This window comes from Schistocerca piceifrons, chromosome 7 (genome assembly GCF_021461385.2).
Source record: "Schistocerca piceifrons isolate TAMUIC-IGC-003096 chromosome 7, iqSchPice1.1, whole genome shotgun sequence".
Lineage (NCBI taxonomy): Eukaryota > Metazoa > Arthropoda > Insecta > Orthoptera > Acrididae > Schistocerca > Schistocerca piceifrons.
Window position 1 is genome coordinate 336308496 of NC_060144.1, and position 16074 is coordinate 336324569.

General features: G+C 44.5%; 1 protein-coding gene across 1 annotated transcript in view; it reads right to left on the reverse strand.

Moving 5' to 3' along the window:
- LOC124805686 (nose resistant to fluoxetine protein 6-like) overlaps positions 1-16074 on the reverse strand; it is a 462198-nt gene that overhangs the window by 106610 nt on the left and 339514 nt on the right. The window contains exon 8 of the mRNA XM_047266255.1: positions 4785-4953. Within this exon, the coding sequence (XP_047122211.1) occupies positions 4785-4953 (169 nt within the window). The remainder of the gene's footprint in view (positions 1-4784; positions 4954-16074) is intronic.

A 16074-nucleotide genomic window follows, 5' to 3' on the forward strand; every position in this document is an offset into this window, starting at 1 on the left:
AGGAGTGGGGTCCACACCGCAGAAGATAAGTCAACGATCGTGGACCTCACTAAGCTGACAGGAGGCAGCTGAGCACCACCAGCCTACTTTCAAAGTGAATCTAAGTCTGTTGACTTTGTCTGTCATTGGGATCATCTGCCTACTTACGAACTTGTTTAAATTCAGTGTTTATCACGAACTATTCCAAACAGTTCTTGTAGTTGTCTGTCTTCAAAGAGGAACTTCATTTTACGTACTTTATAATAAATCTGTTCTACATTGTTTACCAGGGCTGTGCGCTCACTGCGCCTTAAACGGCGCAGAATATAAAAGTTAGCAAGGTCTTTGTACCGCAAGATTTACGCAAGATTGATGGGCCAGCTAGAGCTATGAACTCATCCCATGTATTTCCAGCGCACACTACAGACTTCTTTGATTTTAAAGACGCTGCTGAAACGTTGTTCTCAATGCTGGCGTGTAAGATCTCCAGATGACCATCAAATTGTCTCATGCTTATCCATCTGAAATACCGGTTACTTACTCTGAAACAGAACAATTACAAACTGTCAATGTATTCAAAAGACGAGAGACGATGGCTGATGTACCTCGTGCCATGTTTCATCTGAAAGACCAGCCATGTTTATCAGTTGCAAAACAGAAAGACCTGTTGACAATGTTGCCATTTCTCTCTCAGTATCACAGAGAGTTCTAAAGTAAACTTTGAAATACCTGACCCCAAGAACGGAGGTGTGTAAGAAACAGAAATGAATACTTTGAGAATTTTTAAATATAATTTTCTTATATTCTTGTAAAATATTTGAAAGAAATGTGAGATAGTTTTTGTTCCAATAGTTGAAACTTTACTGCTGCTATTTCTGTACTTGTATTATCATCATAGAACATAGTGTCTCTGTAGTAACAGCACCTGAGAGACACGCATTCTTGTTATAACTTAGAACCAGGCCGCTTCGTGGTATGATACTCAGGAAGTTTTTAATAAGTTGTATATTTCCTCAATTGCCTCGTTATGGTTAGCAGTGATGAGGTGAGTAGCATTATTACGTTGCATTTTGTGTGAAACACAAATACCCTGCCGGAAAAAATTAGTATACCTGAAAAGACAACATCGATTTTTATCCGATGACATCATATGGCATATGATGGGGGACCTAAAATGTATTGATAATGTTTTCAACGTCGTCCGCCAACAGATAGAGCAGTGGTATAGGTTGTTGGGTTGTTTGGGGGAAGAGACCAAACAGCGAGGTCATCGGTCTCATCGTATTAAGGAAGGAAGTCGGCCGTGCCCTTTCAAAGGAACCATCCCGGCATCTGCCTGGAGCGATTTAGGGAAATCACGGAAAACCTAAATCAGGATGGCTGGACGCGGGATTGAACCGTCGCCCTGCCGAATGCGGGTCCAGTGTGCTAACCACTGCTCCACCTCCCTCGGTGGCAGTGGTATACCTGGTAGAGCACCACCTCTGTCTACCCTTTAATAGGAAATGCTCACAGCCATAAGGCTCAGTGTGGTGCAAACGTATGAAGCAAGCAGGCATCCATGCCATACAGTTACTCTCATGCTTCCTACCGCCAACTGAGCGAGTTTGAAAGGGGTCAAATTGTGGCCGTCCGAGTGGTGGGATGGTCCTTTCGGAGAATTGCCGCACTAATTGGGCGTGCTGCGTCAGTTGCAGAACGATGCTGGTTTCATTGGCCATATGAACATTCTCACATCCGAAGATGAGTTGCCTGACTTCCACACATGACAGACGCTCGCCAGGATCGTGGTATTGCAAGGGCAGCAGTGGCAGATCGTACAGCTGCCACAGCACAGATAAGAGTCCTTGTGAGCCCAGACGTGTCAACACGAACCGTCACGAAGCGGCTATTAGCAGTGGACCAACGGGCAGGCACACCTCCGGCCCACCTTGTACTCATGACACAGCATCGACGTGCACTGCTCGAGTGGTGACGTCAGAGGGTCAGTTGGAAGATGGACGGTTGTCTACACATGGGATGTAGATCTCCTGAGCGCTCTCTCTTAGAGTGCATTCGTCCAAGACACAATGGTGCCTCCCCAGGCCTTATGCTCTGCAAGATGTGCAGCAACTTCCCTGGCCAACATGATCTCTGCACTTGTCTCCAATCGAGCACGTGTGTGATACGATGGGATGAGAAGTGAATCGCACAACTCGTCAACCACCAAGTCTTACAGAATTACGTGAAGTTGTCGAGCAGGCGTGGCATAACGTATCCCAGAACAGTGGGTTCGCCACCTGTACGATCAGCGCCTGCATCGCTGCCCGTCGAGGTTACACCACATAGCAATATGGGTGTTTCAGCATGGGTCATTAACTGGTACCGCTTGTGCTATTGATCTGCAAATCCAGTCATTGAATGTACTCCATATGCACTGTTGCAATAATAAATCTTGAGTGAATTGGAAACCACTGAGAGGGTGAACTAATTTTTTTCCCGGCAATATAAGTCGTATACAAAAACAGATACATTATGGTTTGATTCCTTTAACAAATGTAAGATTTGGTGCGATTTTGTCATATGATGACATGGTTGGAGAACGTGCCTGTTATTTGAAGACAAATGTTGATGTTGTTGAGACGGCAACCAGCCAGAAATTTATGTTAACTTCCTTTAGGTACCGTTACCGGTTTCGTATCATTACGATTCATCGTCAGACGGGTTTACAATATGTGCTGCGTGTTTTACTGATTAGTTATCCTAAAATATAAATAATACATAATTATAAGTACGTGGCAAGATGGTTGAGTGACAGATTTGCATTCTGATGTAAACCACGTGAAATGTCGGTTTGCAGTACTTGTTTTCATATTTTTCGTCCAGCAGACAACGTTTGTAGTTTTCGCCGCGTTCAGTCATTGCACACGTCAACTTGCATAATTGAGCGCTTCAGATTTGTCACTGGTAGCATTTCCACCATATTTCTACCGCTAAACACGTAAATATGCGGTGCATGTTAGAAGTCTGTCCTGTGACAAAGCTGAAGTGCTCAGTGATACAAATTTACGTGTTGCATTTCCACCATATTTCTATCATTAAACACGTAAACGTGCGGTGCATGTTAGAAGTCTGTCCTGTGACAAAGCTGAAGTGCTCAGTGATACAAATTTACGTGTTGCATTTCCACCATATTTCTATCGTTAAACACGTAAACATGCGGTGCATGTTAGAAGTCTGTTCTGTGACAAAGCTGAAGTGCTCAGTGATACAAATTTGCGTGTTTAACGATAGAAATATGGTGGAAATGCAATCAGTGACAAATCTGAAGCGCTCAATTATGCAAGTTTATGTGTACAATGACGTGCATGCGGTGAGAACTACATACGTTGTCTACTGGACGAAAACTATGAAAACAAGTACTGCAAATCGACATTTCACGTGGGTCACATCCCAATGCAAATTTGTCACTCAACCATCTTTGTGACGTGCTCATAATTACGTATTATTTATATTTTAGGATGACTAACCAGAAAAAACACGCAGCACATATTGTAATGAAAGCATGAAAGCCGTCTGACGATGAATCGTAGTGATTCGACAGCGGTAACGGTACCTTTTGAATAAAGGAAAAATTTGTGGCTGGTTGCTGTCTCAACAACATCAACATTAGTAAGAGCGATTTCAGGTGTGTAGCAGGGGAGTGTCGTAGGACCGTTGCTATTCACAATATACATAAATGACCTTGTGGATGACATCAGAAGTTCACTGAGGCTTTTTGCGGATGATGCTGTGGTATATCGAGAGGTTGTAACAATGGAAAATTGTACTGAAATGCAGGAGGATCTGCAGCGAATTGACGCATGGTGCAGGGAATGGCAATTGAATCTCAATGTAGACAAGTTTAATGTGCTGCGAATACATAGAAAGAAAGATCCCTTATCATTTAGCTACAATATAGCAGGTCAGCAACTGGAAGCAGTTAATTCCATAAATTATCTGGGAGTACGCATTAGGAGTGATTTAAAACGGAATGGTCATATAAAGTTGGTCGTCGGTAAAGCAGATGCCAGACTGAGACTCATTGGAAGAATCCTAAGGAAATGCAATCCAAAACAAAGGAAGTAGGTTACAGTACGCTTGTTCGCCCACTGCAGTGTGGGATCCGTACCAGATAGGGTTGATAGAAGAGATAGAGAAGATCCAACGGAGAGCAGCGCGCTTCGTTACAGGATCATTTAGTAATCGCAAAAGCGTTACGGAGATGATAGATAAACTCCAGTGGAAGACTCTGCAGGAGAGACGCTCAGTAGCTCGGTACGGGCTTTTGTTGAAGTTTCAAGAACATACGTTCACCGAGGAGTCAAGCAGTATATTGCTCCCTCCTACGTGTATGTCGCGAAGAGACCATGAGGATAAAATCAGAGAGATTAGAGCCCACAGAGAGGCATACCGACAATCCTTCTTTCCGCGAACAATACGAGACTGGAATAGAAGGGAGAACCGATAGAGGTACTCAGGGTACCATCCGCCACACACCGTCAGGTGGCTTGTGGAGTATGGATGTAGATGTAGTGTTGTAAGATTTGGCACTTAGAATGTTTTCCATTTCTGCTCTTCAGTCATGCGAAGATGACCAAAACCGGTGAACCGTGGGGCGTTTACTTCTATTGTTAGTCGAGAGTTGAAGGAGTCATCGAAAGAGAGAAATTCCAGGTGCAGTGTGAACCACAGAGGTGACACTCATGGAAGGGACGAGGTCGAATGAGAGGAAAAGTCGAAGAGGTGTACAGGGCAGAGAAGAGGTGTGCTGCTGGAGGACTCACCGTGTCGTCGGCGTGCACGTAGTTGTTGACGTAGAGCATGTTGGCCCACCAGTGGCTGCGGCAGGCGCGCCGGTCCCAGCCCAGCAGCCGAGACCACAGCGGGCCGCGGCCGGCGTGCGGGGCCAGCGTCGACGCCACCGCCACAGTCGCCGCGTACGACGGCGTCAGCCTGCCGGCAGACAAAACACCGAGCGGCTGAGAACCACGCCTCGCTGCTGAGGTCGCTGTCTCGTTCGGTCCCACTACAGTCCTCAGGGTGGCACCTAGCTGTCGAGCCCCACGGAGCCCCTTGAGCGCGAGATCAGAAGTTCAGTGTTTAGTAAGGCTCATTTCAAAGTGTTGTGTTAACAGTTATGGCAGGAAAAATGTTACCTGCTAATGACTCACCATGTGCATCAGAGGGCGACAGAAAATGAGTGTCCGGGACGTGCAGAGTTCAACCTGCTATGTTACACTACTGGCCATTAAAATCACTACACCACGAAGATGACGTGCTACAGACCCGAAATTTAACCGACAGGAAGAAGATGCTGCGATATGCAAATTATAAGCTTTTCAGAGCATTCACACAAGGTTGGCGCCGGGGCGACATCTACAACGTGCTGAAATGAGGAAAGTTTCCAACCGATTTCTCATACACAAACAGCAGTTGACGGGCGTTGCCTGGTGAAACGTTGTTGTGATGCCTCGTGTAAGGTGGAGAAATGCATACCATCACGTTTACGACTTTGATAAAGGTCGGATTGTATCCTATCGCGATTGCGGTTTATCGTATCGCGGCATTGATGCTCGCGTTGGTCGAGATACAGTGACTGTTAGCAGAATATGAAATAGGTGGGTTCAGGAGGGTAATACGGAACGCCGTGCTGGATCCCAACGGCCTCGTATCACTAGCAGTCTAGATGACAGGCATCTTATCCGCATGGCTGTAACGGATCGTGCAGCCACGTCTCGATCCATGAGTCAACAGTTGGGAACGTTTGCAAGACAACAACCATCTGCACTAACAGTTCGACGACGTTTGCAGCAGCATGGACTGTCAGCTCGGAGACAGTGGCTGCGGTTACCCTTGACGCTGCATCACACACAGGAGCGCCTGCGATGGTGTACTCAACGACGAACCTGGGTGCACGAATGGCAAAACGTCATTTTTTCGGATGAATCCCGGTTCTGTTTACAGCATCATGATGGTCGCATCCGTGTTTGGCGACATCGCGGTGAACGCACATTGGAAGCGTGTATTCGTCATCGCCATACTGGCGTATCACCCGGCGTGATGGTATGAGGTGCCATTGGCTACACGTCCCGGTCACCTCTTGTTCGCATTGACGGCACTCTGAACAGTGGACGTTACATTTCAGATGTGTTACGACCGTGCTTGTACCCTTCATTCGATCGCTGCGAAACCCTACATTTCAGCAGGATAATGCACTACCGCATGTTGCAGGCCCTGTATGGGCCTTTCTGGGACAGAAAATGTTCAACTGCTGCGCTGGCTAGCACATTCTCCACATCTCTCACCAATTGAAAACGTCTGGTCAATGGTGGCCGAGCAACTGACTCGTAACAATACGCCAGTCACTACTTTTGATGAACTGTGGTACCGTGTTGAAGCTGCATGGGCAGCTGTACCTGTACACGCCTTCCAAGCTCTGTTTGAGTCAATGCCTAGGCGTATCGAGGCCGTTATTACGGCCAGAGGTGGTTGTTCTGGGTACTGATTTCTCAGGATCTATGCACCCAAATTGCGTGAAAATATAATCAAGTGTCAATTCTAGTATAATATATTTGTCCAATGAACACCCGTTCATCATCTGCATTTCTTCTTGGTGTAGCAATTATAATGGCCAGTAGTGTAGTTGTCGAGCCACGAGGAGCCCCTTGAATGCGAGGTCACAAGTTTAGTGTTTAGTAAGGCTCATTTCAAAGTGTTGTGTTAACAGTTATGACAGAAAAAATGTTACCTGCTAATGACTCACCATGTGCATCAGAGGGCGACAGAAAATGAGTGTCCGGGGCGTGTAGAGTTCAACCTGTTATGGTACGAGGGTCACTCCAAAAGAAATGTGCACTATTTTTTTTTTATATCCATCTTTTATTCTATATGTTTGAAAGTTTTACAGTGTGTAGATACATCCTTTAGGAACAATATTTTCATTTCTCCACATAATTTCCATCCCTCTCAACTGCCTTACGCCATCTTGGAACCAGCGCCTGTATACAATTTATAATTGTAACTGTATATAGGTCTCCATCGGGAAATTTTCATCTATTTCTGAAAAATTTGGACTCCTTCTTGTGTCATCTGTCAGACAGGGGGAAGCAAATTATTATTTGTGGGGACTTCAATGTAGACTCTCTGAAAGATGGTAATAGGAAAAATGACCTTGAAGCATTACTCGGTTCTTTCAATTTGACACCCATTATTGATTTTCCTACTCGGGTGGTAAAGGATAGCAGCTCACTGATAGATAACTTCTTTATAGATCAAGATAAGTTTAACCAGATAAATGCTCAGCCTGTTGAGAATGGTCTTTCTGATCATGGTGCACAGCTAGTTACAATATATGGCATAGCTCCATTCACCAGTACTAAAAAGTCCTCCAAAGTAGTACGTTCAGTCAACGATTTAACAATTGCAAATTTCAGGGAAAGCCTACAGCAGTTAGACTGGGATGAGGTGTACCATGAACCTGATGCCAATTTAAAATATAATTTATTTCATGACACTTTTGTAAATGCATTTGAAAGCTGCTTCCCCAAGAAAATAGTTAAATATACTCGTAAGAAACCATGTAACAAACTATGGCTTACTAAGGGTATAAAAATATCTTGTAACCGGAAAAGGGAAATGTATCTGACAGCAAGAAAGAGTAGTGACCCAGAAACTGTCAAACATTATAAAAACTACTGTGCTATATTGAGAAAAATTATTAAAAAATCCAGAAGTATGTGTATCATGTCTGAAATCAGCAACTCTGATAATAAAATTAAAACAATTTGGAATATTATTAAAAGAGAAACAGGTTAACCAAGAGCACAGGAAGACAGTGTTATCATCAAATTGAATGAAAACTTTACGAACAAAAAGTCAGAAGTTGAAAATATTTTTAATAATCATTTTTTAAATATTGTGGATATAGTAGAATTCAGGTGTTCATTAGAAGATGCTAGGCTGTTAATGGAAGAGGCCATACAAAGACAATTTGATAAATTGAAATCTCACCCACTTCTCCCTCTGAAATTAGGAAAATAATAAACTTGCTTAAAAGCAAAAACTCACATGGAATTGATGGCATTTCCAGCAAAATACTAAAAGATTGTTCTCAACAGATAAGTAAGATTCTCAGCCACCTTTGCAATAGCTCTCTGGAACAGGGCATTTTCCCTGATAGACTGAAATATGCTATTGTTACACCTTTGCATAAAAAAGGGGATAGATCTGATGTTAACAATTACCGTCCAATCTCCGTTCTAACAGCTTTATCCAAAATTTTTGAGAAAGTAATGTATTCAAGAGTAGCTTCACATATCTGTAAAAATGAAGTACTAACAAAATTTCAGTTTGGTTTCCAGAAAGGTTTTTCAACAGAAAATGCGATATATGCTTTCACCAATCAAATTTTGAATGATCTGAATAACCGAACACCACCCATTGGGATTTTTTGTGATCTCTCAAAGGCTTTTGATTGTGTAAATCATGAAATTCTGCTAGACAAGCTCAAGTATTGTGGTTGTGGCATGAGTGGGACAGTGCACAAAATGGTTTAATTCGTACCTAACTGGAAGAGTGCAGAAAGTTGTAATAAGCAGTTCTCATAATATGCAAAGATCAGCATGTTCCTCAAACTGGGGAACTATCAAGAATGGGGTTCCACAAGGGTCGGTCTTGGGTCCTTTGTTGTTCTTAATATGTATTAATGACTTGCCATTCTATATTCATGAAGAGGCAAAGTTAGTTCTCTTTGCTGATGATACAAGTATAGTAATCACACCTGACAAGCAAGAATTATCTGATGAAATTGTCAATAATGTCTTTCAGAAAATTACTAAGTGGTTCCTTGTAAACGGACTCTCACTGAATTTTGATAAGACACAGTACATACAGTTCCGTACAGTGAATGGTATGACGCCATTAATAAATATAGACCTTAATCAGAAGCATATAGCTAAGGTAGAATATTCCAAATTTTTAGGTATGTCCATTGATGAGAGATTAAATTGGAAGAAACACATTGATGATCTGCTGAAACGTTTGAGTTCAGCTACTTATGCAATAAGGGTCATTGCAAATTTTGGTGATAAACATCTTAGTAAATTAGCTTATTACGCCTATTTTCACTCATTGCTTGCATATGGGGTAATTCATCACTGAGGAATAAAGTACACTCCTGGAAATTGAAATAAGAACACCGTGAATTCATTGTCCCAGGAAGGGGAAACTTTATTGACACATTCCTGGGGTCAGATACATCACATGATCACACTGACAGAACCACAGGCACATAGACACAGGCAACAGAGCATGCACAATGTCGGCACTAGTACAGTGTACATCCACCTTTCGCAGCAATGCAGGCTGCTATTCTCCCATGGAGACGATCGTAGAGATGCTGGATGTAGTCCTGTGGAACGGCTTGCCATGCCATTTCCACCTGGCGCCTCAGTTGGACCAGCGTTCGTGCTGGACGTGCAGACCGCGTGAGACGACGCTTCATCCAGTCCCAAACATGCTCAATGGGGGACAGATCCGGAGATCTTGCTGGCCAGGGTAGTTGACTTACACCTTCTAGAGCACGTTGGGTGGCACGGGATACATGCGGACGTGCATTGTCCTGTTGGAACAGCAAGTTCCCTTGCCGGTCTAGGAATGGTAGAACGATGGGTTCGATGACGGTTTGGATGTACCGTGCACTATTCAGTGTCCCCTCGACGATCACCAGTGGTGTACGGCCAGTGTAGGAGATCGCTCCCCACACCATGACGCCGGGTGTTGGCCCTGTGTGCCTCGGTCGTATGCAGTCCTGATTGTGGCGCTCACCTGCACGGCGCCAAATACGCATACGACCATCATTGGCACCAAGGCAGAAGCGACTCTCATCGCTGAAGACGACACGTCTCCATTCGTCCCTCCATTCACGCCTGTCGCGACACCACTGGAGGCGGGCTGCACGATGTTGGGGCGTGAGCGGAAGACGGCCTAACGGTGTGCGGGACCGTAGCCCAGCTTCATGGAGACGGTTGCGAATGGTCCTCGCCGATACCCCAGGAGCAACAGTGTCCCTAATTTGCTGGGAAGTGGCGGTGTGGTCCCCTACGGCACTGCGTAGGATCCTACGGTCTTGGCGTGCATCCGTGCGTCGCTGCGGTCCGGTCCCAGGTCGACGGGCACGTGCACCTTCCGCCGACCACTGGCGACAACATCGATGTACTGTGGAGACCTCACGCCCCACGTGTTGAGCAATTCGGCGGTACGTCCACCCGGCCTCCCGCATGCCCACTATACGCCCTCGCTCAAAGTCCGTCAACTGCACATACGGTTCACGTCCACGCTGTCGCGGCATGCTACCAGTGTTAAAGACTGCGATGGAGCTCCGTATGCCACGGCAAACTGGCTGACACTGACGGCGGCGGTGCACAAATGCTGCGCAGCTAGCGCCATTCGACGTCCAACACCGCGGTTCCTGGTGTGTCCGCTGTGCCGTGCGTGTGATCATTGCTTGTGCAGCCCTCTCGCAGTGTCCGGAGCAAGTGTGGTGGGTCTGACACACCGGTGTCAATGTGTTCTTTTTTCCATTTCCAGGAGTGTATTTATTGCACAAAGGTGTGTAATCAGAATAATAGCTGGAGTCCACCCAAGATCATCCTGCAGACATTTATTTAAGGATCTAGGGATATTCATAGTAGCTTCTCAGTATATGTACTCTCTTATGAAATTTGTTATTATACAACCAAACCCAATTCAAAAGTAATAGCAATGTTCATAACTACAATACTAGGAGAAAGGATGATCTTCACTATTCAAGATTAAATCTAACTTTGGCACAGAAAGGGGTGAATTATACTGCCACTAAAGTCTTTGGTCACTTACCAAATAGTATCAAAAGTCTGACAGATAACCAACAAGTGTTTAAGAAGAAAGTAAAAGAATTTCTGAATGACAACTCCTTCTACTCCATAGAGGAATTTTTAGATATAAATTAAGAAAAAAATTTAAAAAAATAAAAAAAAACAAAAAAAAAAAAATAAAAAGTTGTTATATTAACTTAATTATGTTGTTAAATTAACTTAATTATGTAATGTATTGGAAAATTTGACTCGTTCCACATCATTACGAAATGTCGTATTCGTGATCCATGGAACTAGTATTAATCTAATCTAATCTATACCCGCACGGTAAAATTCTGGACCAACCTGTTGGAACCACTGTTTGGCAGCATGCACAGGGACTCATCATCTTCAAACCTTGTTCCATGGAGAGAGTCTTTCAGTTTCCCAAAGAGATGATACTCACATGGAGTCAGGTCAGGACTGTAAGGCGGGTGTTTCAGTGTTGTCCATCCGAGTTTTGTGATCGCTTCCATGGTTTTTTGACTGACATGTGGCCGTGCATTGTCGTGCAACAGCAAAACGTGCTGATTTTGCCGATGTGGTCGAACACGACTCAGTCGAGTTTGAAGTTTCTTCAGTGTCGTCACATATGCATCAGAATTTATGGTGGCTCCACTTGGCATGATGTCCACAAGCAAGAGTCCTTGGGAATCGAAAAACGCCGTAGCCATAACTTTTCCAGCAGAAGTTGTGGTTTTGAATTCTTTTTTCTTGGGTGAATTTGCATGATGCCACTCCATTGATTGCCTCTTTGTCTCTGGTGAAAAATGATGGAGCCATGTTTCATCACCTGTCACAATTATTCCAAGAAATTCATCTCCACCATTCTCGTACTGTTCCAAAAGTTCGCTGCATACCGTTTTTCTTGTTTCTTTGTGAGTCACCATCAACATCCTGGGAACCCACCTGGCACAAAGCTTTTTTAACGTCAACACTTTCAGTATTCTGCACACACTTCCTTTCCCTATCCCAGTGTAGCGTGACAATTCGTTCATTGTGATGCGTCTGTCAGCAGTCACCAAATCGTTAACTCTCTGCACATTATCTGGAATGTGCGCAGTACGAGGCCTGCCGCTGCGAGGACAATCCTCAATATTGCCGTGCCCGCTTTTATCACGTAACGTGCTTGCCCACCGACTAAGTGTACTGCGATCGACAGCAGCATCTCCATACACCTTTTTCAACCTCTTGTGGATGTTTCCCACTGTCTCGTTTTCAAAGCATAGGAATTCTATGACAGCACGTTGCTTCTGACGAACGTCAAGTGTAGCAGCCATCTTGAAGACATGTTGTGACGGCGCCACTCACGGGAACAGGTTGAATTAAGTTTGAAACCAAGAGGGAAGGACGTATATATATACAGTAAAACTTTCACACATGCGGAATGAAAACTATATTTTTACAAAAATAGTGTGCTTTTCTTTTGGAGTGACCCTCGTATGTATGTATTACACTTCAGAGGGAAAATGAACATCATGGACATTCAAGAAATGTTCAGACCAAACCATAAACTTGCGTCATAAACACCGAGTGAAGAATGGCGCGCCACAGCGATGACAGAGGTTCATACCATCAAGGCCGGAGCGAACTCCTTGGGGGTTATTAACCGTGCAGAACGTTCAGTTAGGTATCCAGTTTTAAAGAATGCATATTGAATCATATTGGTATAACGGGGTGATGAGAAGTGATGGAACGTGATGGCGTGCAATCGAATGCGAAAAAGTCCGTCCTGGAGCTTACCGTAAAACTGGCTATCCTGTAAGGTGTAGCTGCAGATACTGCAATAATGTGTTTTATAGGCAAGGAAAAAAAATATTTAGAGGATGAATTTGTCCAGTGGTTCCAGGTGGTATAAACTACAATGGCACACGCTTTACAGGAAGGACAGTTTGCTCTAAAGGACTATGATTTTTATATGCAGACCAGGAATCAAGAAAAAGCAAGTTATTATGGCCAACTACTAATCAGAATCACCGCCCACACCATAGTTCTAGTTCTCTTACGCCTTTTTTCCCCACTCTTGCTTGCCGTGACGTAAAGATTCCCTCCTGTCCTTGCAGGATCACGCACACGGGAGAGAATCGTAGGGGGCAGAGAACCCCCGGCTTCTCGCACCACAATAAATAAATTTCCAGCCAATTCAACAGCCACATTAACAGTCGGCATAATTGTACAAGAATGCGTTAAGGGATTTGATGTTAGTTGATGTTGATACGTCTGTCTTCGTACTTGTAATTTCCAGGGTTCCTCTTCAAATCCTTATCGGTCGGAGCTGAAAACAAATTCGTCACTGAACGGTGGGATAAGTTTGTTTCTCTCATCTACAAATTTTCGTGCTGATTCCGCTTCGCATCGTCAAGTTGACGCTTTGCTTGAAATTTACTTATCTTAGGTCTTCCAATCCTGCAGCACTGTTTGAAGTTATGCAACCATCCACTGCGTCTCTTGAAATCACTGTAATCTACATCGCCCGCAATTTGATGTGCATAACGTAGTAGATCACTGTCATGCACATCCTGTAAATTTTATCGAGCATCCATGAAACGCACAAACACTAGTTTTTTGCAACAAACGATCCCTGTCCTCCCTTGAATATTCGTAGATTTTCTTATGCTCTACGTGGTCACACTGCTGCTGACTTCTTTGTAATCTGATCATACTTGTTTTATTAATACGCTGCGGATGATCTTCCATGTACGTTACTATGTTTATTATCCTCGCCTTGGACGACGACTGTCCTTTACGACGTCTTTCTGGAGACGGGATTTGTGGTCCCTGTCCGACACGGATGATGAACTACATGGCTTCACATCTGTTTCAGTATAACTTTCACTTGTTAAGCACGTATCGTCATCATTGTTTTCCTCACGTACATTGAGCGCACAGTCGAGCGTATACGAAACCACACAGTCTACTGCCTCATCTTGCAGAAACGTTAATATTTCATCTGTCATTTCTTTCTCACTGTGCGAAATTCCTTGGGTTGTTTCCTGACGAAATATCAACTTCGGCAACTGTTGCTATAAGTATAATGCAGTGTTTGCATTGTTTATCGTTGCCATTGCTCTGCTTTGTATCAGCACCACTAGCGCTGTAGCACTGTTGCGAGTTCCTCGTCAAGTAAACAGTTCAACTAAGCTGCCCCCAGTCGCGCACCCTGTTGCCATTACCAGTCAATATTGTGGTTGGATGGTAGACAATATGTAGGACGTTGAATGCCGTAAACATCATTGCTCTTTTGAGACCTTGCACTGACGGGGTTCCTTGTCAGACATTTCTATCTCAATTGTTACGGAGGTTGACATGGTTTTATCGTCAAACTTGTACATCAGACTACACTCCCAGATTGTTACGTAAAACTGACTGCGACGTTCCTTCAACAACGTCAAGTTCTGGTGAAAATAGAGGGACAGAGTTCTGCACTGAGGATGACACCTGCAGGCATACCCGAGGGATCAGTCTCATCCTCTGTAGTCTAGAACATCTACTCTGTCTGACAAAAAAAGTGAAGCACCTAGAAGGGAAGAACGTAGTGAAACAAAACCTCATGAGCTGAAAGGGTGTATATGTTACTTCAGTGGTTGAAAAATCGAGTCAAACGTACGAAGAACTTGGCAGCCCACCTGTCAGAATGACGGTGCACCATTTCTGACCTGGATGCATGCACTAATTCCTTTGGGAAGAATGTCATAAACCTGTTAAATCCTCTCATGAGGCGAGCTGATTCAAATTTTTTGTAACTGGCAGAGTGGACATCCAAGCTGATCTCACACATGTTCTATCAGGGATAGGTCTGGAGATCGTACTGGCCACATTGATTGATTGATTGATTTTAACAGGAGAGCCGAAACAGCTTAGGTCTAACCCGCCACTGCCCGCACCGAAACTAGGTTTATTGTGCGGTATCGCTCCCTGTATATCTAGTAAAGCCAACCAGTGCCCTTAAATAATTCAAGGAGTCCTTCTACCAGTTTTTTGTTAGACACAATTTATTCAGGTCTAGTTGTCCCGAAGATTCTGTATCTTTTACTCTCCAGTGCCATGCATTCAAAGATTAGGTGTGATGCAGTGTCTTCACCCTCATCACAGATCCTACATTAAGGGTCCTTTTCCATTATACCCATTGTGTGTAGGTGTTTTTTGAAGTTCCCATGGCCAGTCATCAGTCCAGTCATGAGTTTGATCTCTTTCCTGTTCAATCCCAGGATTACAGAGCTTCTTTTAAAACATGGCTTGGGCATCATTACCTTACCATGTTTTTGTTTATGGACCTTTGTCCAATATCCTACGTGCTGTTTCCTAAGCCAGTTCCGTAGTTCTAATTTGATCGTAGCCTTGGTGATTGTCAAGACAGTTTCCGGTCCAATAAATCGAGTTGTTGCCCCCATCCTAGCCAATCTATCGGCTTGTTCATTGCCACAGATCCCTGAGTGGCCAGGGGCCCACACTAGGTACACCCTATTGCTTCCCCCTAGCTCCACCAGAGCCCTATCGCAATCTGCAACAATCTTAGATCTTGTTGCAGGAGCTGCCAATGATTTCAGGGCTGCCAGCCCGTCTGAATAGATTAAGATGCTTCGGTCATTGTAGCACCTACTCATATTCTCCTCCACACATGCCCTGATTGCAGTAATTTCGGCTTGGAATACAGAGGCCAGTTTCCCTAAAGAGATGCTGCTCTCCAGTCTTGGCTGAACCACGTACAACCCTGCCCCAACGCCTTGATCTGTTTTCGACCCGTCGGTGAACCAAACGATGTCCCTCGTACGGTGCCGAACTGTTTTCCCCCACTGCTCCCTACTTCCAAGGCCACATTAGTACCACAACATGACACAGACACTTCATGCAGACACATGCCATGTGTCGACGAGCAATGTCGATTTGAAAAATGGCACCACGGTACTGTCAGTGGGAGCCAACACATGAGGATGCAGGACGTCAGTGTCATACAGCTGTCCCGTCAGAGTTGCCTCAATCACTACTAAACCTGACCTACAGCCATACCCTGTGGCTCGCCATACCATGATGCCATGAGTAACACCGTAACGCCCCTTCAAAACATTGGGAGAACGGGCTCTCTCCGCATGTCGCCGCTACACTAGGGATAGAGCAGAAGCCATAATTGAACACATGTTACTCCAATCGTCAGTATCCTTGCTTACCAGTCACAGCACCACTC